Source organism: Chelonoidis abingdonii, chromosome 1 (assembly GCF_003597395.2).
Source record: "Chelonoidis abingdonii isolate Lonesome George chromosome 1, CheloAbing_2.0, whole genome shotgun sequence".
NCBI lineage: Eukaryota > Metazoa > Chordata > Testudines > Testudinidae > Chelonoidis > Chelonoidis abingdonii.
In genome coordinates this window covers 46872448-46898680 of record NC_133769.1, presented here as the reverse complement: position 1 = coordinate 46898680, position 26233 = coordinate 46872448, and the positions used below count along the sequence as shown (strand labels likewise).

Sequence of the window (26233 nt, the reverse complement as noted above, 5' to 3'; positions counted from 1 at the left end):
CTGACTGGCCTAGGGTCTTTGCTACCATTAACATCAAACTGCAGTAGACTTGCACAAACATACAGTTATATTACCAACAGAGTGTTTTATTCTGCAACAAATGCAAACAAAAATGGAGCCAGAACTGCCTTCTAACTGTCCTCAATGTTCCATTAGTGAAGCTTGGCACTTTTGAAAATCTGGTCGTTTATTTAGGTGCCTAACGTGGATTTAGAAACCTAACTTTAAGCACCATCTTGAAATTTTAGATCATGCATAAGTATAAATGATTCTTTCTAAATATGTAAATATATAATCCACTTCATGTCTTGTGTTATACTGGGGGGAAATATAAAGATTATACCCTCAAAAAATGTAAGGTAGGTGCTGGAGACACCTGTATTGTGAGATCCAGCTGCTAACGTAATGGAAAGTATGGGTCTCTTTCTGGTCTCTTTCCAGTCCTAAAATAACCTGCTCCTCACACCATCCTCATTTAGTCTTTAAAAGATAGAACCCATCCTATGCTACTCTTTCTACTAATTTTTGCAGAATCAGTACTGATGTCACTAGTTTTTAACAAATGTGATTAACAAAACTAAAACTACACTAGGTGCATTAGTATCTAACAGTGTAACATACAGTTTTATATGTTGTTCTGGCCAGGTCTTGTAAAGCCACTAGACAGTTCTTTTTAGATAAAATAAGTATGGTCATTACCATCATTACATAGGTTGTTCCAGGCTATACTATCACCTGCTGACTTGATTCCCTCCATTAGCACTTCATTTCTTACCCTATAAAATCAAGCCGCTCCTCCTCACCTTAAAGGCTACTGAATCTTGCCCTGATACATACCTCTGCTCTCATTTCTACTGATATCCCCTCCTGCTCCATATGCCTGCCCCCATCTTTGTGTTACTCGTCCCTTCATCTCCTTCTCTCATTCTTGGGTTTGGACCTGCCAAGTTACTAAATGAGTCTCCCTGTTTTCACCCACTTCTCTCTTATCCCTCAAATCCCTGTGTAAAACATGTTTTATTCTCATCAGAGCAACTCCCAAATATTGCCTCTCCTGCAATGTTATCCCTACATCTTGCTTTGTGTTTGGTTTTGTCCTATATAGACTGTAAGATCTTTGGGATTGGGAGTGTGTCTTACCTATGTTGTATAACATGCTATGCAAATTTACAGTCCTATGTAAATGTTTAATAGTAATTAATAACCCAACCATATTAAAAAGCAAATGTAATTTAAGGGTATTTAGCTTATTCTTGAACTCAGTAGCACTCAGTTACACATTTTGGCCTACCATACAACAAACTACTGAGTGTAGAGAACAGAGTCCTCTTTATAAGCTGTCAGTTGATGTTCCTCTAGATAACTCTTAATGTTGCTGTATTCCTCCTTTACTAGAAAACCAGTATCTAGCATGAAAAAGAAGTGTCTGCAAGTCCCAGCAAGTCTGTGGATTGCCAGGAGGTTTGAAGGAATGAAAAAATATTTAAATCCAGATCGAGGAATTGCGTAGACTTAAGCACTAAATTAAAATGGAAATGATATACGTACATACAGCACATAGACAAACAGACAAATGCATATGTGTATGAAATGTTCTTTGCAAATTATAGTAAAAATAGTTTCTAGCTAGTTTGACTTAAAATCTGATACTTAAGAGTAGTTAATGTTTTTAAATAGATTTTGTTTTCTTTAACCCAGGTATGGTGACATGGTGCCGAAGACAATAGCTGGGAAGATTTTTGGTTCAATTTGTTCCCTGAGTGGGGTCTTAGTCATTGCTCTGCCAGTTCCTGTAATTGTCTCCAACTTCAGTCGTATCTACCACCAGAATCAACGAGCAGACAAGCGCAGGGCACAAAAGGTGCGCTCTCACTTCCATCCCACACTCTTGATTTGGTGCGAAGTAGATAACACATGGGGTTTTTATATGCTGTATATCATCCAAGGGACCATAATTTATTAACAGGAGGGCTGCTATACATTCATGGTAGCAGGGGCCCTAAGGCAAATTTACTAATTTTAAAGTATGTTTCAACTTTTTTTTTACGCAGAAATTGCTCCTTTCTTCTTCTTGGTAATGTCCGCAGATCCACTACAATGGGTACTTTAGGCTGTTTGCAGCTTGGAGGCAGAACCAGCCCTGTCAGCCACTGAGAGTAGGGAAGTACCTTGCTTCCTGATGTTCTCTCCAGGTTTCTCTGCCTCCACACTGGCCAGTGGCTCAGCCAGACCTCCCTGCAGATTTCTCAGGAAAATTCTAAATTTATTTCAAGTTTTTAGACTAACAATTTGGTTCTGTCTGATTCCCAGCCATGTCCCAATGCTGCATTTGCTTTTGAGGACATTGTCCTGTCAGCTCTCCTTCCCTTTCTGGGGCATTTACTGCAGCTGGTGCTCCTGCCGGCTTCAAGGACAGGCCTAAGCCAAGAAATAGAAGGGTCTGTGTCTCATGCTCCCTCACATTATTGAGTGTCCCATTAAAGAATTCGGCCAGTTCTGTGGGAAGAATGTGGTTTCCCTCATAGTCCTGTCTGGGCCAGATCACCTCCCTACACCCTTCCCTGAGTGGAATAGGAGCCAGGCAGGACTGGAGAGGCTGGCTGTGCTGAATAAGATGCAGCCCAGGTTACCTTAGCCCCCTCCCCGAGCAGGAAAGGTGTCTGGCAGGATTGGACAAAAACTTGCCCCAGGGCAAGCAAACATTCCCCAGGAGGGAGTGAAGCCAGAAGGGCAGAGCACCAGACGGAAGATCGTGTCTGAGTCCCCATAGCCTGCACCACCAGCCAGTGCTTAATTTGTAATAAGAGAGGTGAGGCTCACACAATTAGGTGATGGGGATCAAACAATTTTTTTTTACTTTCATAACTGATGCAGCAAGCCCAAAGGTGCCAGGGATATGAACTGCCAAGCCTAGAGGTGCCAGGGCTAAGCACTAGCTAGCCCTGGCACAGTTTAAGCACTGCCACCAGCCATACCTCTGATTGCAGGGCTCAGCCACCTCCTCCCACTCTTTTTCCCAATGGGTCGCAGATGGAGGGCTCCAAACACAACATGACTGAGACCTCCAGGGGAAACACAGTCCTACCTGGCTCCATTCAACAGAGAGGAGTGGAGCTTCTGGGGAGCCCATCCTTGAGCTCCAGGCCAGTACCTTCCTTGGAAGATCCAGAAACAGCCCATGTGTGGGAGGAGAGACAAATAAGCCCAGCTTCTTGGAGGACAGAGGTATCACTAGTCTCTTGACTATTTTCAAAGAAATCTCTGTGTCCAATTTTACTTGACTAAGGGGCCTCTCACTATATAGGCCCTTTATAGGCATCCAAACCCAGGCAGGCATTCTTTCCGCACCCTCCCTTGATCATGGAAACTCTGTGATCTGTTTCACACAGGTACATGGGGCTTTGGTCTTTGGGATCAGATGCTGAAACAAATCCATTCCTAGCTGTCTTGGTGATACAATGGAAAACTTTATGGAAAGATGAGGCAATTCAGTGTCATCAGAATAGTTGCCTTATAGAAAAGACTACAGAAACCCTCAGGTGACATCAGACTACCACCGCTAAATAAATTAACAAATAGAGACTGTCATCGGACACCCTAAATGCCCCTCCAGGCTTTCACAAGCAATGCTAACACTGGGATGGGGAATAGGATTCACATCTGTTTCACACAGGTACATACAGTATTGGTATTTGGGATTAGATCGGGGGTAGGCAACCTATGGCACGTGTGCCGAAGGCGGCACGTGAGCTGATTTTCAGTGGCCACTGGTCCGGGGGGCTCTGCATTTTAATTTAATTTTAAATGAAGCTTCTTAAACATTTTTAAAACTTATTTACTTTACATATAACAATAGTTTACTTATATATTATAGACTTATAGACAGAGATCTTCTAAAAACATTAAAATTTATTACTGGCACGCAAAACCTTAAATCAGAGTGAATAAATGAAGACTTGGCACACCACTTCTGAAAGGTGGCTGACCCCTGGATTAGATGCTGAGACAAATCAGTTCCCAGCTATCATAGTGACTGTAATGAGCATTACAAACCCCATACAGAGTTGAGGCTGAAGGGAGAGGAGATCCTTCCCTGTTTACCAGTAATCAGGCTGACCACACCCTCGCACCACTCCCAGAACTGTCAGTCTTGGAGACAAGCACCCACAGCTGTGACCAATAAAGAAAATGAAGCCAGCTATAAAGGAGGGAGAACAGAGAGGGAAGGGAAGTAGAAAGGGATAGCAGAAGAATAACAATCCTGCACCAGGCTGCCTCTAAGAAACTGACAGGGAGACAAAAGAAGGTGTCAAGCCCTGGAATTTAAAGGCTGATAAACTCAATTTAGTAAATTCCTAATTTCACTAAGTTCTTAAAAGAGACTTATCTTCAAAGCATTCCCATTTTAACCCTCCTTAGACAATTCCTATATTTTGCAGAGGGATGGCAGCATTTTTCTTTTCCCAACTTCAATCATTACTGTTCATCCTGTGCTTCAAGAGTGTCTCTCCAGGATCAGACAATAATATTGGCTTCAGGAAAGAAGGAAATTGCTTATCTTTTGCCACACAATTTTTCTGACCAGGTTTCTGTACAGAGAGAAAGATGACAGAAAAGCACTGTATAATGCGGTTCCTGGAATGTCTTGGATTCAGGACAAACACACATGGGATTGTCAGGGCTGTCAAACACAGAGCTGAGCTAAGGATGGGTACTATCAGGTACCCCAGGTCTCATCTCAGAAGAATGTTAGCAGAAATATCTGACTCACCATAAGACATTTTGGTAGGCTGCTGATCAACACCTTTCCATCTTGAAACAGTAAAGTACCCTATGATCGCTGTGTGTGTGAGGACACAGGATGCAAGTTGGGGAATGGTATTTTGCAAAGCTGAGCAAGGTCACTGATATGTGTCTTACCAGCTATTATACTGTTCCCCAGGACAATAGAAAAGAGAGGAATGGGAGAGTGACACTGACAACGTTTATGCCTTTCTTGCTGTAGCGACTGTGGCTCTCTGGGCTGATCAATCTAGTGTTGCATCTTTGGATGTCTCTGTCTCACAGAAGAGGTCTGCAATTGCAAGACCAGTCCTGCATCTGGGATCAGACAGGTTTAAAATGAATACTTGGATAAAGTAATTATTGCTCTCATAGACCTCAGAAGAGAAGTCAACAAATAGAACATATTCTGTTAGCTGATACGAAGACAATAGTTTAACTATCCTGTTAAATAAGTGAAACATAGCCTTGAGTTCTTCCAGGAGGATTTTACTGTGGGCATATAAATGTCCAAGTTAAAATGTAAAGTCTCTGTAATATGTTGTCAGCACATTCAAGAGAAAGAAGTTTTGTACAATTATCAACCCCTAAACACTCTATTTTAGAGCATCAACCTTACTCCAACGCTGCAAGGTCATAGAGCATAAGAACATTGGTGCATCGAGTCCAGTGTCATGTCTTCCAAAGTGGGCAGCGCCAGATGCTTCAGAGAAAATGAACAAAATAGGGCAATTATCAGTTGATTCATCCCCCATTATCCATTCCCAGATTCTGGCAGTCAGAGGTTTAGGGTTATGTTTCTGACCATCTTGGCTAACAGCCATTGATGGACCTATCCTCCATGAACTTATCTAACTCTTTGTTGAACCCAGTTATACTTTTGGCTTTCACAACATCTCCTGACAATGAGTTCCACAGGTTGACTAGGTGTTGTGTGAAGAAGTACTTCAGTATGTTTCTTTTAAACCAGTTGCCTAATAATTTCATTGGGTGACCCCTGGTTCTTGTGTTATGTGAACAGGTAAATAACGCTTGCCCATTCGCTTTCTCCACGGCATTCATGATTTTATAGCTCTCTATCATATCACCCCTTAGTCATCTCTTTTCTACACTGAACAATCCCAGTCTTTTTAATCTCTCCTCGTATAAAAGCTGTTCCATATTCCTAATCCTTTTGTTGCCCTTCTCTGTACATTTTCCATTTCTAATTTATCTTTTTTGAGGTGGGGCGACCACAGCTGCATGCAGTATTCAAGGTGTGGGCATACCATGGATTTATATACTAGCACTATGATATTTTCTGTCTTATCTATCCCTTTCCTAATATTCTCTTAAATTTTTTGACTGGTGCTGCTTTTTTAAGAGCAGCTGTTTTCAGAGATTTATCCACAATGACTCCAAGCTCTCTTTCTTGAGTGATAACAGCTAATTTAGACCTCAACATTTTGTATATATAGTTGGGATTATGTATTCCAATATGCATTACTTTGCATTTACCAGCATTGAATTTCATCTGCCATTTTGTTCTCCAGTCACCCGGTTTTGTGAGATCCCTTTGTAATTCTTCACAGTCATCTTTGGATTTAACTGTCTTGAGTAATTTAGTGTCATCTACAAACTTTTCCAAATTATTTATGAATATTTTGAACAGCACAGGTCCCAGTACAGAGCGTTGGGGGAATCCCATTATTTATGACTTTACATTGTGAAAACTGACCATTAATTTCTACTCTTTGTTTCCTATCTTTTAACTGATCCATGAGAGGAATTTGCTTAAGAATCTTTGCTGAGGGAGATTGTCAGCGGCTTTGTGGAAGTCACAGTACACTATATCAACTGGATCACCTTTGTCCACATGCTTGTTGACCCCCTCAAAGAATTCTAGTAGATTGATTAGATATGATTTCCCTTTAAAAAATCCATGTTGACTCTTCCCCAGCACATCGTCTTCATCTATGTGTCTGATAATTCTGTTCTTTACTATAGTTTCAACCTATTTGCCTGGTTCTGAAGTTAGGTTGCCAGCCTTAATTGCCAGGATAGCCTCTCTAGCCTTTTTTTAAAAATCAACATTACATTAGCTATACTCCAGTCATCTGGATAGCAATAGGTTATATACCACAGTTAGTAGTTGTGCAATTTCATATTTAAGTTCCTTCAGAACTCTTGAGTGACTACCATCCTATTCTGGTGACTTATTACTGTTTAATTTATCAATTTGTTCCAAAACCACCTCTACTGACACTTCACTCTGGGACAGTTCCTCGGATTTGTCATTTAAAAAGAATGACTCTGGTTTGGGAATCTCCCTCACATGCTCTGCAATGAAGACAGATCCAAAGAATTTATTTAGATACTTAACAACAGCCTTGTCTTCCATGACTGCTCCTTTAACACCTTGATCGTCCAGTGACCCAACTGACTGTGTGATAGGCTTCCTGTTTCTGATATACTTAAAACATTTTTGCTGTTAGTTTTTGTGTCTTTTGCTAGTTGCTCTTCAAATTCCTTTTTGGACTGTCTTATTATTCTTTTACACTTGACTTGCCTACGTTTATGCTCCTTTCTATTTTCCTCAGTAGGATTTGACTTGCAATTTTTATAGGATGCCTTTTTGCCTCTAATCACCTCTTTTAGTCTGCTGTTTAGCCATGGTGGCATTTTTTTGGTCGTCTTACTATTTTTTTATTTGAGGTGTACTAGCATGACCTTGGAACCTCATTCTTCTCCTTATAGCACTACCCAGACTGAAGCCCTGCAGGAGGTGTCATTATACTTCCTATCTATTAGAGTGGGTCTCTCAATGGCTATGTTTTCCAATCAGATGAGTTTATTTTAAATGGGAGCTTTCTCCAATAAGATACAGTATTGTAATTTTAATTCAGAAAGGTAGTCCTCTCATGCTGCCATGGCATTCATTCCCTAAGTAAATTCAAGAAATGTACCTCCTTTGGTTAAGCATCAAAGTCCAGTCCTTAGAAGAACTAATAGGCTCAGGGCAGAGTAGTCGTCCTCTTCTGCATTTAGATATATTAGACGACTACATGGCCATCAATACATAAATTCACCAAATTCTTTGTGTTGGTCATCCAATCGTAGCCAACACGATTTCTTTACTTTTGACAGCAGTCTTCTCCACATTTTAGAGGGGAAAGGTAGAAGAGATATTTATATATAATCAATTTAACTTTTGATGTCCACTTTAAAAGAATGATCCCGCTTCCCACCCTGAATGCACACTGCTATTAAAATCCATTTGTAGCGAGATCTGTGAACCTTAGCATGAATAAGAACAGTAAAATGTATCCGTGCTTATATGAAAATTTCCTTTCTTCAAGTAATAAGGTCCACAGATATGACTCACCCTGGAGACCAGTGTATCATCCAGAATACGGATGGAAATTGACATCTGAAGACTTGGGTTTGGTGGGCAGAATTTACCATGTTGTGCCATAGAAGAAATTGTTGTGCCTTTTCTTCAGAGTATATTTACTGCAATATGTAATTTAGGAAAGTAGATTTGAATTATTCTGGCTGTGAAATTTACCTCAACTGGAGGGAAATTCAGAAGACAGGGCATTCCCCTGCTGCCAGTGACTGACAGGTATAGTTCTTCCCCCAAGCTGGAAGCAGGCTGAAGTACCCATTTTACCTGATCTGTAGACTCTATTACTTAAAGGACATTTTCAGTTAGGCACAGGTTTTCCTGTTACATATATTCGGGGTATCATGGGTTGAATGTTAACAGTTATTTATAATAATACTATATGCTTCTCTTTTCTGTAGACCCAATGTTTCTTCCTAAATGCTCTCCCTGTTTTCCATCCCCTCTTTTGCTTCACCTTTTGTATAGCTATCCATTAACCCCTATGGTATGTTTAATGTATTATCAGCCAAGGAATCTCAGGCCTTGTCTACACTAAAAGGAAAAGCCGATCTAAGCTATGCAATTTGGGTTACATGAATAGGGTAACTCAAATCAACATAGCTTAGATCTACTTACCGCGGAGGCCACAGTACACAACTTCAACAGGAGACGCTCTCCCATCAGCTCTTCTTAATCTTCTCAATCAGGTGGAGTACAGGAGTTGATGGGCGAGCAATCGGTGGTTGTTTTAGCAGGTCTTTACTAGACCCACTAAATCAACCCCCGGTGAATCGATTATCATAGTATCAATCTTCTGGTAAGTGTAGACAAGCCATAAGAGTAGCTCCTTCAGAGTCTACCAACAATGGTCCCTAGATATCTTGAGGAGTCCTTGATTGCCAGTCTCAATGATCACTTTCTCCCCAGAAGAGGATTTCATCATTCCTTAATAATGTCCAAAGAATTAACTGGTACCATAAATTAAGTATATGGTCTTTTATGTGATCATGATCTGACAAGGATTTTACACTTTTATATAGCAACTTTTATCCTGAAGGTTGGCTGATCTTTTATTTTACTTACTGATTGTGTACATAACGTATCTATCTGTCAAGTTACGAATAACTTTAGATATTACTGAAGTACAACTAGCTCTGTAAAGTGCAACAACTGCTTAATAGCACCTGGCAGCTCAAGGCAGAGCATTTCCATTAGGGCATAATGCCGGCTACCGTTGTTCAAAACTTAATTGAAATGTTAACTTCGTTGAGATTACAGAGGTATATCTGATGTAAGAATTCAGCCCAGATTTTTGAATGTAGTAATAAAGCATGTTAAGCTTGTGCTTAGTGAGCAATTATTTATAGAACTGCCATTTTTTAAATGCAGGATATCAATTTGAATATAAACAACACTTCCTTCTTCACTAAATGTTGATGTCATTTAAATTCTCATCACCAAGCTAAAGTAAATTATGTGCAGTTAGTGGAAAACAATAAAGCAAAGCAAGAAATATTGGCCTGAGCTCTGTTAGATATAAGTGTAAATTACACTTACACCCACTGTAAAGCCACTTTATAGTACCAGAATGGTGTAAAGGGTCCTTAGTGGAACTGAGAATTCAGGTCATTTAGTCCATTGTTCTTGAATCCACATGACATATTAAGGCAGTGATACTCAACCCTCAATGGTTCAGGAGCCAAATTAGCAATCAACGTTACCCCAAAGAGCCACAGTAGTGTGAATTCATTGTGTCATTAGTATCAATTGTAAACACTAAATAATATATTAAAAGTATCCTGATTGGTTAATAATTAAATCACAGTGTTTTAATATCATGTGCTGCAAACAGCCACAGGAGACACATTAAATAGCCACTTGCAGCTCGCAAGCCTCAATGTGAGTATCACTGCATTAAGGTATTGTTCTTATCTTTACATTAGAAGATCATGAAGGTGCTGACCAAACACTAACTAGAGAATTTGTACTGTTTCCGTAGCGATAGGAAGAGAGGTAGCTATCTTGGTGGCCAGCAGAATGGACACAACACTATTAATGTTGCATTTTGTGCTATTGAAAAAGCTGATTAAAATGGACCAAATGTATCTCTTGGTAAATCTGATAGAGCTAATTTCCAGTGAGGCATAAGAAGCTTCCATTTTGCAGAGTTCCTACCATGGAATAATATTAATATTACTATGTTTTGTGCTGGTGCTACATCTAAACATTTATGAAATTTGGGGGACTAATCTATAAACGTAAATTCAAAAGACAGAAGAAAAGCAAAGAGCTCAAAAGAGGTGTATGGAACCTTTATCATCATGGAGAAAAGAAGTTGGACACCCATAAGAATGTGAGCTGATAGTCCATTTGCTGGAAAGTTTAAGACTGAAGACTACGGTGGAATTTTACCAAAGCAGCTAAAAGAGCCTTTCTAGTTCACATATTTTGTACTTTCCCCAAAGATTGCAAAAATTCACAGAGCACTTCTACTGCTGCAGCCATATTTACAAAACATCAGTGTCCTAGGGACTAAGGGAAGAAATGGAAAGTTCCACAGTAAAGAGGATGGTTTTCTGTGGAGGAGTTTAGTCCTCGCTCTTTTTGCAGGCACTGCTGCTCAAAAGGAGAGTTGGACGAGGTTTGTGTTGGCTGAAAAAAAGAAGTATCTGACAAAACGTTCTGGTGACAGGCACTAATGAAAAAATGTCATCTTCTCTTCCTCTTGTGACGTACAGAAACCAAACATTCTCCACCTGGCATCTCTCGGGGACTAAACTTATATTATACCTCTATTAAGTTGCATTAGAGCACTCTGTCAAAAGCAGCCAAATATAAACATCTCAGAACAGTTCCTTTTTGGCAGCATATTATATGATCATTGGTGCTGTGACAATTTTAAAAAGAAGCAGCAGAATTAATTATTAGAACAACCAGCAGTGTTTATTGGACATGGATTTGCTTGGAAATCCACCTGGAAATGAAGGGAGCATGTTATGAAACAAAGCTTGCCCCCCGTTCCTTCAGCCTAAAACGTAGCACCAGGGATTCTCTATTCCATAGAGTGCCAGCACTAATGCCTTCTCGGTGTCGGAAGGGCAGGGGAAAAATACAGAGGAGCCACTGTGTTCTCTCCTTTCTGTGAATTGAGTGGAATTGCGGACATATTTTTCTACCCTCCACACTCTGTAGTAGATGGAAGTGTATGATCCCATTTTTATGAGCCCCTCATTTATGTGGCAGTCTTCTTCCTACTCTTCTCAGTTCCTTCTTCCTCCAGAAGACATGCTGGGAACTGCCATGCTCAGACTCTTCTCACTCAAGCTCGCACTTACCAACCCAACACCATTTAGGAATCTTCTCAGATATTGGTTGGCAAACTATATCTATTTTGTTTCACATCTCCCAGGAAGATTGAGTATGGCAGCTGGAAGCCCATTGCCCTGGCAAAGAGAGGGAACACAGATGAAGGACTAGTGTTTAACATTTTGAGCCTGCTATCTTCCCTCAAAGATCTGAACCAAAGGATCTGAATTTTTAAAAGGTGGTTTTACATGGGATCTGACTGAGTGATTTATTCCCTCAAAGAACTTTGTAATAGACATGACAACTAGAAGCTATTGTTGTTATTTTATTTGTATTATCTTAGCACTTGGGAGCTCAGGCCATAAAGTTCACCTCAAGCCCCAATGACACCTAATATTTGACAGCGTTCAGAGCTACCGAAAGTGGCATTCCCCTGCCATAGTCCATATACCCATAAACACCTTTGAATGCATCTTGTTATTAAAAAAAAAAAAAAACCTATCATAACAAATGTATGTAATTTTCCTGTCCTTGGATGTAGGGTTTTTTGTTTTTGTTTCAATAACAAAGACCCTTTCTCCTATTTTTACAAAGACATAAAAGTTTGGAAGAATTTAGAGCATCAGGTTTCAGAGTGGAAATCAGATTTTATTTTGTTTTTTGTCTGTACTAGCAACCAGCAATATATAGAACTGATCTTGAATAAACATCTCTTCCATTCTGATAGTTTTGCAACCTTAACTTAGACAATGAAATTATCCAGCCTCCTCCATGAGAATTTATTGCATAATGTATAGTGCTTACAATCCTTTGGCTGGCCTAAGCCTTTATTAAGTCAGTTGTGGGGAGGGTCTGAAGCCACCAGGAGCAGTGAACTAGTTATCTTTTAGGGTCTGATCCAAAGCCCATTAAATGCAATGAATGGACTTCTGTTCACTTCAGTAGGCTTGTGATCAGTCTCCCTGCGAGAAGCATTTTCTAGAATTTAAAACATTAGAATGAAAGTCAGGATATCTGGTTCCTGGCTCTGTCACAGATTTGTTGTGCAATCTTGGGCTCTCCAGTCTGTCTTGCCACCCACTCAAGCTGGACTTAGTGATAAATGATCACTTACACCAAAAATCACAAAATATTCAGGTTCTTCCAGTCTCAAGAGACCAGTCACTCACCCTAGATCAATTTGTATCTTAGATCTTATACCAAAGACAATGCATGTAGCCAATCTTATAATTAACTAAATGTTTATTAACTAGGAAAAAAAAGGAGTTATTTACAGGTTAAAGCAAGCAATCCTATATGCAGTCTGTGATTCAGAAGATGACAGATATGTAGTAATATGTCAGGACTGAATGTCTTTTTAGGGCTTAACCCAGGTTGACCCTGGGGATCTCTGCTTCCTGTTTCTCAGTGCTAGCCCTTGTAAGAATCCAGACAACAAAGATGATAAATTTTCAAGTTAGCTATTTTTATTTCCCTCTTCCAGCATTCAAACCGATGGGATGAAGCCTTCTGCATGTACTTCTTCGTGGGTGAAAGGGGCAATCAATAAAACTTTTGTCCTACAATGGCCCACTTAATTTTTAATAATCCTCCCGGATGGGCAGGGAGAGCAAGTCTTCCCATCTGAAGACTCAAGTTCAGAGCAGGATTTTTACAATTATAAAACAAGCATATATTTTACCTTCGTAGCATAGAATACAGACATTGCAAGTAAGATTAATGGATGCACCAATTTACAAGCATTTCATACAGTCTAAACACTAAATACTTTCTATAAGACTGTGAAAGCAGCAGAGAATCCTGTGGCACCTTATAGACTAACAGAGGTTTTGGAGTGTGAGCTTTCGTGGGTGAATACCCACTTCGTCAGACGCAGGTAGTCACTACAAAACCTCTGTTAGTCTATAAGGTGCCACAGGATTCTCTGCTGCTTTCATAGATCCAGACTAACACGGCTACCCCTCTGATTCTTATAAGACTAATACCTCTTTTGAACAGAACTAACAGATGAGTTGGTTTGGTTTTCAGCTATGAGTTTCAGTTTTTATCTAATGCCTATGGCCTTGGCCAGAGCTGGCACTTGGTTTACCAATATCATACCTGTAACCATGTGTCACATGCTGCAAGCAGAATTGTCTCCATAGTTGCTTTCCACTCTATTTCTCGGATTCCTTGGCTGTCTGCTGAGAACACTCTCTCTCCCTTTGGAAGTATGAGGCAGAAAAAGAAAAATAATTTCATTCCTCAGAACTGATCCAGATCATGATTGGAGAAGATATTTGGCTAATGCAGTGACTCTGTCTCTCCCCATGCACGCTATTCCAGGATCATATTATACTAGCAGGAGTGAAACAGTAAACAAATGGGTTTATTCTGTGATGCCATAGGAGTTGGAGAAGAACTATCCCCCTATTTTCTGAAAACTTCAACCTAGTAATTATTGAGAATGGAAAAAGTCATATTACCTCAAAACAGAACATTGAACTCTCTCTTCTACTGCAGTAGCTCTAAACTCTTCACTTGAGCTTATAGTCTACTAACAAAGTTCAAGTTTGCTAAATCATTGTTCTGCACTTGGCTTTAGGAACCAGAAATCTATGGATTGAGCATGACGACAAAGTCAATCTCACTTTGATATACAGGGAACCAGTCATTAAAATTTCTGCAGGAATCATACTGAGGACTCCACACTTTCCAGGAAGCCAACAAAGTGAAGACTAGTCTGCAACTTCTGCTTTCGGTATTATTGATCTTGAGAGTCTTCTCTTTAAACATAAGATATCTTCTCTATTGTTAGCTTCCCACTGTTTAGTCTACACCATGTGACTCAATAGTTCAAACTGACAATTTTACCAAACATTTCTTAAGGAAGCTCAATCATCTTCCATCCATCATCCTCCACCCACAGATTAGCACCTCCTTTGGACAGCTACCAGAGAGTGGTCCTACTGGGTTCCAGGGAACTGGACAGGCACAAGCCTGCACACAACTAAAGGACCCTCCCCCAACCTATGGGGAGGATCCACTGAGCCAGGGACTCAAATAATTACTGGGCAGGGAGAGGAACAGAAAAAATAACAAGGACATGGTGTGACGGTCAAAGGGTCAAAAGTAGGGAACTGGAAAGGGACACCAAGCAGAAAATCTTGGACAGCACCCACTGCTCCTTGAAGGTGTCAAGGGAGCCAGCAGACTTCGCCCAGAGGAACTCTACCCAGATACATGAACGGAGAGAGGAACGGAAATAGGACCCAAGTCATGGAGAACCCCTTCAGCCAACATCCTCTCCCTGGTATTATAGATGGCCACTTTGGCCATCAGTAGGAGGAGGTTGATGAGGAGGTCCCGCGACTTTGTGGGGCCATAGATAGGGTGTGCATATAAGAAAAGGTGGAGGGAGAAGTGCAGCCAAAAATGCAACAGTAGGTCTAGGAGGAACAGGAAAAGGGGCTGCAACCTGGTGCACTGAGGGTAGACGTGCACCGGTGTCTCCCTTATGCCGCAAAAGGGACAGGCATCAGGGACGAGGTGAACCATGCCAGGCACACGCCCGTGCTCACAGCTCTGTGCAGGAGCCACCAATCAATATCCCTGGTGGGCCCTGGGACCAAGGTGGAATATAGGCTGACCCCCCAGGGTTTCTCACTTTCAAGAGATGGCAATAGGTCCCGCTACTTAGTGTCGGGGTGGGACATGAGGGTTGAGGATATGGAGAGGATGGCACATGAGTGTGTACATATGTGCCTTTGGCGCGGTTCAAAAATGAACCGGCTGTAGGTCATGCCACCGGCTAAAAGTGTGTGAGTGGAATGGCCGGGGGGGGGGGGGGGAGGGCTCATGGGGAAAGGGCCCTTTGAACAGATCTGGAAGGCTTGGGGTGTGGGGTGGGCGTGGAGCACCCTCCTTCAAGACCCGCTCGAGGTAAGCGTGAAAAGCAGGAAATAAAGCTGCCCTCACCTCCTGAAGTACACACTGCAAAGGGTGGAAAGCTCCATGCGCTGAGCAAGCGACAGGGGATCCACCCAGGCTCCCAGTCATAGTCCAGGCGGTCTCCAATTCTGGTGACTTCTGACAGGACCATCCTCTGGCACTCCACTGTCTGCACACCAAGCTGGGGATGGTATAGCAGGGGTCCACATGGAAATCTACCTCCTGAGCGGCTACCACAGATCTGGTTGCAGATACCAGCTTCCAGGTCAAAAGGAGATCCTAGTAGAAGACCCGCAGCTCATAGAGGTCTCACGGAAGACCTCTCGGATGGAGATAAAAGAGCTGCCGGTCATATCGGAGCCCTTGGAAGCAACGCAGGAAGGCGTGCACCAACTTGCTCCACACTAGGCTACCTGCACTATAAAGAAGTCTCTGCAGGGCCTGGAGGCAGAAGGCATAGATTTGAGTGTGAAGGCAGATCAGGCCGTGTACTCTTTCCTCCAGGAGGAAACTCAAGACCCCTGCAGAGACCCAGTACAGTCTTGGCCAAAAGAACTCCAGGACCACCTTCTGGAGGTAGGCCAGGAAACCTAGGTCCAGGATCAGGGTGTTGAGCTGGTGCCAGAGCATGGACAGGACTAGCTGATTGAACACCACTTCCCTCCCCCACAGGGAAAGGCACCGGAGTAGTCCTGTCCACCTCCACAGTTGCTCAAACACCGTGCCCTCCAAACCTTGCCAGTTCTCCAGTGGAGAAGTATGCGTGGTGGTAAGGTAAACGCCGAGATAGAGCAGCAGATCCATGCTCCACCGAATGGCCTGAAGCCCGGGTGGAAGGGTGCTCACCTGCCACTCATCCCCAACCACCAGGTCAGAGCTTTCGACCCAGTTGACCTGGGTGGAGAACGCCATCGAGAAGATGGCCTGGCAAGCCTCCACCCGTACCAGGTCACCCAGGACCTGGACCACGAGAAGCACGTCATTGGCATTCGCTGAGAGGATCAGCCACAACTCTGGCTCACAGAGCATCAACCTTGTCAGCCTCCTACAGGGGAGATGGAGAAAGCACTCGATGGCCAGAGTGTGCAGCTGGCCTGACAGCAGACAGGCACCCCTCGTCTGAAGCTGACTGGTGCGGTCAGGGTTCAGTGGAGCTTAACGAAACACTCTGAGGAGGTGTACAGTACCTGGAGAAAATCCACAAACTGGGGTCTGAAGCCAAATGCTCACAAAGTGCCCAGGAGATACCCATGGTCCACTCTGTCAAATGCCTTCTCCTGGTCCAGAGACAGGAGGGCTAACAACAGACCATCCCTACACTTGAGCTCTAAGAGGTCCCAGGCCAGATATAGATGATCAAAGATGGTGCGGCCCAGGTAGGTCTGGTTAGGGTGGAGCAAGACAGGACACCAGTTCTGAAGGTTGCAGAAGTCCCCCTTCTTTGGAAGCAAGGTGAGCACAGCCTGCCTTCATGACAGAGAGGTGTCTAGCCCCTCTCGCTGGTGGCTGGAATGGGGGAACCTGGGACCGAGACCGGGACCTGGGCCGGGAGGCAAAAATAGGCAGCAAGGGGTGGGTGGGACAGGCAACACAGGGAAAGGGGAAAAACTGCTGCGGGGAGGCCTTTGGGCAAAGAAAGGGTGGGGGAAGGCCACCTGCCAAGAGCAGCAGAGAAAGGGAGGGCAAGTCCAAGGGGACGGGAAAGGCATGTGAGTCTGTGGTTTAAAAGCCCTTGCTCGATGCTGCAAAAGCCAGATGGATAAAGGCCAGGCAAGCGGCCAAGTCCAGGAGTGGAGAGCAGTCAAAATGATGAGAAAGGGTGATAGAGTAGGGGAAAGGCTCCACATCTCTCCCCCACACCCACCTTCCGAACAAGAACCACAGGAGTAAAGATGTTAAAATCACTCAGTCCTGTGAAAAAAAAACCCTCCACAATGTCCTGCAGTAGCTCCAGATGCACTGCAACTCTTCTTCCTCCTCCTAACACCAGCAGCATACAGCCAGCCGAGAGAGACCCCACAGATGGGAGAAGGCCAGCAGGGCTCCCCAAGGAGCAGCAGCAACCAGCTGGTGAGGTAGCGGAGAGGGTTGGGATGGGGAGGGTGTTCTGGCCCAGACAAAAGCTAAAGAGGGTGCTCTGAGCCCAGCAGCAGCAGCTCCACACCCACAAGAGAGTGGTAGGAGACAGGCATATCAGCCCTAGAATGGTAAAGACCCTGTCCCCAGGAGCTGAAAACAGCTTCTCTCAGGTCAACAAGAGACTCACGAGTCCAATTAAGGATCTTTCAAAACCCCTTTTTCTGGTGAGAGAGGATGAGGAGAGATGGAATATAAGCTGTGTCAGGAAGAAAAGGCTTCTCCTAGGTGTAAGGCAGCTCTCCTCCCTGTAGGGGAAGCAACCATGCTAACAGACTGTTTGAGTAAGGACTAGCACTCAGAGGCCAGCATAATGAGGCAATACCCCTCAGGGAAAGGTATTCTCTTTTTGTTTGGCTGAAGAGAACTTCTTGGCCTACTTTTTATCTTGAAAATACTGAAGAATAAAAGCTCTCCAGAATGGGACTGATTTACTCCAGGTGTGCCCCCCCCCTCCGCCCTCCCAGAGAGGGAATTGCTGAGCCTGGTGAAGTGAAGGAGGTGCTTTGCCACACTACATAAACAAGAGTTAATCTGGCCCATCCTCTCTCAACAATTTGTTTAAAATTTCAAGAGAATGCTCAGACTGGGGCAAGTGGTGATTCGTATTAAGTATCATTATACAGGTAGGCATAAACAAGATGTAACAAACACTTTGCAGCAAGTAGAAGGCTTTAGAAAGGGCTATCAGGAACTCAGGAATTTAGCTTTTCTGTGTATTGATGCCTTTCTCTCTCATTGTTATACATATGTTCCTGATGCTGTTGCAAAAAAAGCAAACATGATTCTGGGGTGCATTAACAGGTGTGTTGTGAGCAAGACACAAGAAGTCATTCTTTCATTCTACTCTGCGCTGGTTAGGCCTCAACTGGAATATTGTGTCCAGTTCTGGGCATGCATTTCAAGAAAGATGTGGAGAAATTGGTGAGGGTCCAGAGAGGAGCAACAAGAATGATTAAAGGTCTTGAACATGACCTATGAAGGAAGGCTGAAAAATTTGGGTTTGTTTAGTTTGGAAAAGAGAAGACTGAGAGGGGACATGATAGCAATTTTCAGGTATCTAAAAGGGTGTCATCAGGAGATGGGAGAAAACTTGTTCACCTTAGCCTCTAATGATAGAACAAGAAGCAATGGGCTTAAACTGCAGCAAAGGGGGTTTAGGTTGGACTTTAGGAAAAAGTTCCTAACTGTCAGGGTAGTTAAACACTGGAATAAATTGCTTAGGGAGGTTGTGGAATCTCCATCTCTGGAGATATTTAAGAGTAGGTTAGATAAATGTCTATCAGGGATGGTCTAGACAGTATTTGGTCCTTCCATGAAGGCAGGGGACTGGACTCAATGACCTCTCAAGGTCCCTTCCAGTCCTAGAATCTATGAATCTGTTTCTCTGAAAATTAGAATGCTCTGAGGAACTATGGAGGTTCTTTGTGGCTCATAGCAGTTGAAATGTTATGTTCTCTTGGACCATTGACCCTTCTTTTGAGGAGCTTTTAACTGAAGGATTAGAAATGACATAGGTTGAGATGGAAGCAACATTCCTGACCTTCAAGACAGGTATAGAAGTGACATGATCACTGCCACAGAAAAAGGAAAATATAATTTGCCTAATATTATGAGAATATCTATAATCATTTATCCAAATCATTGTTCCAATTGGCTGATTCATGGAAAGAAACAAAAGCTGCTACCTAATTTGCAGTTTAACCAGGAAAACACTCTTTTGATTTGTTGCCTGAATAACCATCACTTTAGTGATTATGACATTGGTATTCATAAACAGCAGATTCCAATTAGCTACTTTCTATAAACAGACTAATGGATACAAGTAGAAGTGCCACCATTTCTTTTTGTCTCCTTCTTTGCACAGAAAGCCAGACTTGCTAGAATTCGAGCAGCAAAAAGTGGGACTGCTAATGCTTACATGCAGAGCAAACGAAATGGCTTACTGAGTAACCAGCTTCACCAGGTAATATATTTATGTAATCCAGCTCCAGAATAGCTACTTAATAATAGCACAGCTGCTATTTATTCTATTTATCATCAGGGTTAGTCAATCTGACTCTATAAGTAATACTCTCAATAGAAGTAGGTTAAAGAAGGACAAATTGAACTATTATTCTTTAGGCAAGTTACAGGACTGGATGACTTTATATAAAGTACCAAAGGATAGGATGGTTCACAAACTCTGGATTCAAATACATCCCAAACTTAAACAAGTTTGGTTCAAATAAAAAGTCTCTCTGAGCCAAACCAAGACCTTGCATCTGGGCACCCTCAAATTTTGGAAAAATGTTGATCTAGATCTGATCTTTATGGTCTGAGAAATAACATTTTAACTACAGATGTGCTTAAGCAACTAAATATAAATCTGGATTTTATACATCCCAAAGTTTGGAGTGTTTGGGACCTAGAGGATGTTTTATGCCCATCTCTAATTTTGACATTTGGTATAGTCCCATTTTCATTCCAATTTAGTTTAGTGCCCTCTAATGAATAATGATAAAAGCATTTAATAAATCAGGAAACGTTTTCTACATAATACTTCATTCTGTGTCTGTAATATCTGCTGTACACTTTCTGAACTCAGTGGTTTGGAATTAGTCAGTGACATGATTTTTTTTTGTATGAAGGGTAATACCACAAATTCTTCAGAATTATTAAAGAATCTCAAGAGGAAATAAGTATCAGAGGGGTAGCCGTGTTAGTCTGGATCTGTAAAAACAGCAAAGAGTCCTGTGGCACCTTATAGACTAACAGACATTTTGGAGCACGAGCTTTCATGGGTGAATACCCACTTAGTCAGATGCATCATGCTCATGCGCCAAAACGTCTGTTTGTCTATAAGGTGCCACAGGATTCTTTGCTGCTTTTAAGAGGAAATAAGACAATTATATGCAATTTCTTTTTTAAAACATGCCCTTACACAGGGGAAAATCTGTTACCATCAGTTAGATTTATGACCATTTAAGTGTGTGCTGATTTTACATTCAGCACCTTAACATGATGATTACATCTGTAAGTTGCATTGTTCTAACTATACACAAAAGGCCATCCAGTTCTGGGCACCACACTTTAGCAATGGTGTGGATAAACTGAAGAGAGTCTAGAGAAGAGCAACAAAAATGACAAAAAGCTTAGCAAGCCTAAGCTTCAGGGAAGGGTTATAAAAACTGGGAATGTTTAGTCTTGAGAATAGAAAACTGAAGGGGAACCTGATAACAGTCTTCAAATATGTGAAGGGCTATTATAAAGAGGACAGTGAATAATTGTATTCCACGTTCGCTGAAGATAGAACACAGAAGTAATGGGCTTAATCTGCACCAAGGGAGATTTAGGTTAGACAATAGGAAAAACTTTCGAAGAGTAGTTAAGGTCTGGAATAGGCTTCTGAGGATGGTTGTGGAATCTCTGGCACTGAAGGTTTTTAAGAACAAATTGGACAAACACCTATCAGGGATAATCTAGGTTTACTTGGTCCTGCCACAGCCCAGACCTGGACTTGATCACCTCTTGAGGCCCTTTCCAGCCCTACATTTTTATGATTCTGTGGAAATGCTGAGGTTTGAGACATTCAAGAAGGGTTGCAAGGAAAGCAGAGAAAATATTTTGATTAATCAACAAAAAAGACATCATGTGCAAACTGATTTATTTTATCCCATGTAGTTTTGCCCCAGTAAAGCACTGCAGATATATTGCAGTATACACCCCGAGTCTGTTTTCATCAAATATTTGGCTAAGAGACTTTTGTTCAAAAATGAAAATAATAGAGAATTCTATGTATTTACAGTCCAACAAGGAAGAAGAACAGAACTTTCTTAGCAAATCTGGCTCTTCCTTTGAAACACAGCACCACCACCTGCTTCACTGTCTGGAAAAAACCACGGTAAGAAAATGGAATCAGTGTCTTCCTGTAAACCTAATTTTGGTTCTGTAGTAGCTTATTTCTCCTAATTCCTCACATTACAGTCTTTATGCAGGACCAAAAGCTATTTTATAGATTGGGCTGACTTAGAAATTTTCTAGTTTATTTTCATGCAATGTACATAGTAACATTTAAAAATCATAGGTCAGATCCTCAACTGACATCAGGACATTAACCTTAATGGGACACCCCAATAGGCACCAGCTGAGGATCTGGATTTATATATATTTATACAGAGAGTTAGTTTATGATTTGCATGTTTACACACGTTGCTACAGTAAAGTTTCTAGGGACTCCATCCTCCAGTCTTTACTCATGCAAAATTCCCAGTTCAGGCAATTCAAGCTTTCTCCTTGGCAAGGATTGAAGTTCTGGGTCCTTAGGTTCAATCCTATGATTGCTGAGCATTTCCTGTGATGTGAGCACTGAACTCCAATTTAAGTGAGTGAAAGTTGAGAGTACTCACCATCTTATTCTGCAACTTCATCCTCTGAATTGAGATGCAGGTGCAGCACTACAGAATCGTTTAGCCCAGGGACGGGCAAACTTTTTGGCCTGAGAGCCACATCCGTTTCCAAAATGGTATGAAAGGCTGGTTAGGGGAGGCTGTGTCTCCCCAAACAGCCAGGAGTGGCCTGGCCCCAGCCCCTATCTGACCCCCTCCCCTGCTTTTCACCCCCTGATGGCCTCCTGCCCCATCCAACGCCCCATTCCCTGTCCCCTGATGGCCCCCCCAGTACCTCTGCCCCATCCACTCCTCCCTGTCCCCTGACTGCCCCTGGACCCACACCCCTGACTGCCGCCCATCATCCCATCAACCCCTCCTCTCATTTCTCACTGCCCCCCAGACCTCCGCCCCATCCAACCACTCCTTCTCCCTGACTTTCTCCAGAACCTCTACCCCTGACTGTCCCCCTGTCACCCCATCCAACCCCCCTTTCCATCCTGACTGCCTCCTGGGACCTGTGCACCCATTCAACCCTTGCAGCCCCGCCACCCAGAGCATTGCACTAGCGGCGCAGTGAATTGAGGCTGTGGGGGTGGGGGAACAGCAGGGGAGGGGCCGGGAGCTAGCCTCCCTGGCCAGGAACTCAGGGTCCGAGCAGGAGGGTCCTGCGAGCTGGATGTGGCCCGTGAGTTGTAGTTTTCCCACCTCTGGTTTAGCCTCCGCTCTGACAGCCCCTTACAGGAATAACTGATATAATTCACAACCTCCAAAGCACACCTGCTTTGGTTAAAAACTTCCAAGCAGTCAAAAACAGATAATTATGTGCATGTGTCTACTGCTTAATATCTGGATAACTATACAGCCATCATGAATGTTAAATTAAAACATAATAACACTTCAGTAATATTAATAAGAATGAGGTGTGGACACCAAGTGGTTAAGGCACTTGACTGCAATCCTGAAGGTTGTGGGTTGGAGTCTCACTCGATCTCAGGTTCACCCAGCTACAGAATGGGTACCTTATCCATAGCAGTTAGGGAAGTACAACACAGTTGGATATGATGCTAGCCATTCCACTCCCTTGTTTATCTTAAAGGTGTGTTAGCCTCATGAGCCATATTGACTTTGAATATTAACAAGCCATGTCTCAGTCACAGATAAAATATTTCTGGTCAGAAATGTCACAAAGGCATTTCTGTTATCCTGATGATTATTGTTTTTACATCATTTCCTGTTTATTATTTCCTACGGAACCTGAGGACATGAAGAATAATTACACTGAGTGTAACCTTTGTAAATGTAATAATTGCACATTGGGAAATGGTAAAATAATCTATATTTGTCCTTGTATTTTCTCTCCTGTCACCATATTGCCATGTAGGGTTTATCTTATGTTGTGGATGATCCCATCTTATCAATAAGCTGTTCAACACCATTTAAGGTACAATTTACAAATTTAGCTCTGATTTTATCAAATGTAGATGCACCTAACAAATTATCTGGTAGTGACCATCAGTATGTACAATACTTTGCCATTTCCTGACAAAGAATTTAGATCATGTTGACCAGAGATGGGCCCAAATTCCAGATTCAAACACTCACATTTTAGGTGCTGGAAATCAGAACTGGGATCTGAATTTTGTGGCTGGTGCCCATCTCTGTGGTTGACATGTTACAAGCTAAATGTATGAAGGTGCATTACAGCAGAAAAAAATCAGAGGTTGTCTATATGTGTACAGGCATCATGTCTCATCATTTGCAAGTCTAGCAAACTATATTAAATTTCCCTCATACATTGCTCAATGCTGCTCATATTCATGGAATTGCAAAGTTAGAGAATCATGCATTTGATTTTCATGAATCAAAGGTTTCCAAAAAAATTTTGGGGTCCATTTTCCTCCCAAAAATGTAATATGTTATGACATATGTGACAGAGTTTCAAGATGAAAAATTGCCAAGTGGCGTTTTCTAGTCATTGTATAACTTCTCTATGAGGTATGCACATATAGCACAAAGTTTTGACATTTTGTCTTAGTTTAATTGTTTAATGTTGGACTTCTATGCACTGCATCTACTGTATTCAAAACAGAAAGTATATGCAGAAGCCTTTTTTTATTGCTCCTGTTCAAGTGAGAGCATAATAACAATTTCTCCGTTAAATACGTTATTAAATTAAAATACAACTTATGTACATGTATAACTTCATATTTTTTATTTTCACAGCCTGTTTATTCAATTGCCTTGTAATTAATGTGGTCCAGTTGTTGTTTGTCATTTAGTTACTTGTGTCATCTTTCAGGTGCTTATGCTTTTTACATGCTGTCTTTTTTCATATTCATTTCTGATTTAAAGTATAGCACAAACTGCCTGGCTTTAAATGTATATTACAAAGGACTCTCCTGACAACCTATCTCCCCTACTACAGTGTTATCCTTTTGGAACACTTTTTAGGCATACCAGCCTAAGTCGGTCTAACTTATATCCTTATGGGGTGTGACAAAGCCTCCTCTCCCCCAAGTTATGCAAGTTTCACGCTGTTCACACCGGCGCTATGTTGACATAGTGTATCTTCTCACCAAGGTGTAGTAATTATGCTGACGGGAAAGCACTCTCCCGTCAGCACGGCATATATTCACCTGAGGGGCTACAGTAGCATAGCTTCATCGGTGCAGCTACACCAACGTAGCGCTGTAGTGTAGACTTGCCCTCAGTCAAAGACATCTGCTTTGGACATTGCTTTCCACTTGAACTTTACAAATGAATTCGCAAACTTTCACCTCAGCAACAGGCCTGGTCCAACTTTCAGAAAACTGAATAAAAAAGACTCCCATTCACTTGGATGAGACTTGAATCAGGCCCGGAAGCTTTTCTATCTCCCCAAGTTATTAATGATGGAAAACTTGATCTTTTTTTTTCTTTTTTAACAGTGGCTCTTCAAAAAATGTATAGGAAAAGCCTGGTCTTATTTTACAGAATATACATGACATTTATTTGCTTTTCAACAATTTTCTTGAGAGACAAGGTGGGTGAGGTAATATCTTTTATTGGACCAACTTCTGTTGGTGAGACAGACAAGATTTGAGCTTACACAAAGCTTTGCTTCAGATCTGGGAAACTAACTCGATGTCACTGCTAAATACAAGGTTTGAAAAGATATACTAAACAGTCTGTTCAAACCTTGTATTTAGCAGTGACACTGAGTTTTCCCCCCAGTTCCAAAGAAGAGCTCTGTGTAAACTTGAAAGCTTGTCTCACCAACAGAAGTGGGTCCAATTACCCACCTTCTCTCACTAATATCCTGGGACCAACATGGCTACAATAATACTGCATACAACAATTTTCTTGGCTGTTGAGTCCTACCTCCCAGATATGTGCACACCCACAACACAGGCAGGTAATTGCTTAGGAGCAGGTGTATATATTCTATTTGTAACTGATCAATTGATAAAGTCAGATGGCCAGTTCATGCCTTCCCAAAAGTTAAGTGAGAAAATGCAAGTTTGGGAATATTCATCTAATGGTGTGAGGAGTGTTTGTTTATTCAGGGCAGAGATAAAACTAGCCACACACCTTCTAAGCCTCCCTTCCTTCTTTGAAAACAGTGGACACTAGTCACAAGGGGCTTTATGCAGAAGGACTTCCTCAGCATCCAACAGAGGCGACTTTGGCTCCTCTATCCTCTTTCCAACATTTTTAGGCCATTGAGCCTTTCATCTCTTTTCATCTTCTCTGAAAAGTGCAGTGGCTGGCAGGTTATGGCCTGTAGCTTTCTTCTTTGAAATTACTTTTGTAATGGCAACACTTGTATTCAGAGAGGTATTTTATAGGATATCTTTTCAGCTAATATACAACAGTTAATTTACAGCTCACAGAAGAAATCTGGACTTCTTACATTTTAATTATTTTAGACTTGAATTCCTAAATGCATATTTTAAATCCAATATGTCAAAGTTCATTGTATGACAATAAATTAATATATCCCATATGCTGGAAACTTGACATGTATAATTCAATATATTTGTTTCAGCCATTATATAATTTCAAAATATCTCCAATCTATATTAAAAGTTCACTCAGCATCACTCTTTAATAGACTAGGCTAATTGAATTGTTTGATAGCTCCATAATAGCTTTAGGAAGCACAAAATGTTTTCTATTGGAAAACTACCAGAGATCTTGGCAAACATACTGGAAGCCCCTATAACCCGAAGACAGTTATTAAGTAATTTCTCTCTCTGTATCCCATATCCAGACTCTAATTACATTTGAAGTCTTGTTTATGAACATTAACTGGTTAAAGTCAATTTTCAAGAAAGTTACACAAGCAGTTCTTTCTTCTTGT

General features: G+C 41.8%; 1 protein-coding gene across 3 annotated transcripts in view; it reads left to right on the top strand.

The window, feature by feature from the left end:
- The window catches only part of KCND2 (potassium voltage-gated channel subfamily D member 2), a 477005-nt gene that overhangs the window by 439927 nt on the left and 10845 nt on the right, over positions 1 to 26233 (top strand). For 2 of the 3 annotated variants that reach the window (XM_032796219.2, XM_032796220.2), the window contains exons 3-6: positions 1699 to 1861; positions 19389 to 19487; positions 21309 to 21404; positions 23273 to 23332. In XM_032796219.2, the coding sequence (XP_032652110.1) occupies positions 1699 to 1861; positions 19389 to 19487; positions 21309 to 21404; positions 23273 to 23332 (418 nt within the window). The remainder of the gene's footprint in view (positions 1 to 1698; positions 1862 to 19388; positions 19488 to 21308; positions 21405 to 23272; positions 23333 to 26233) is intronic. The other variant, XM_032796221.2, reaches the window with a different exon arrangement.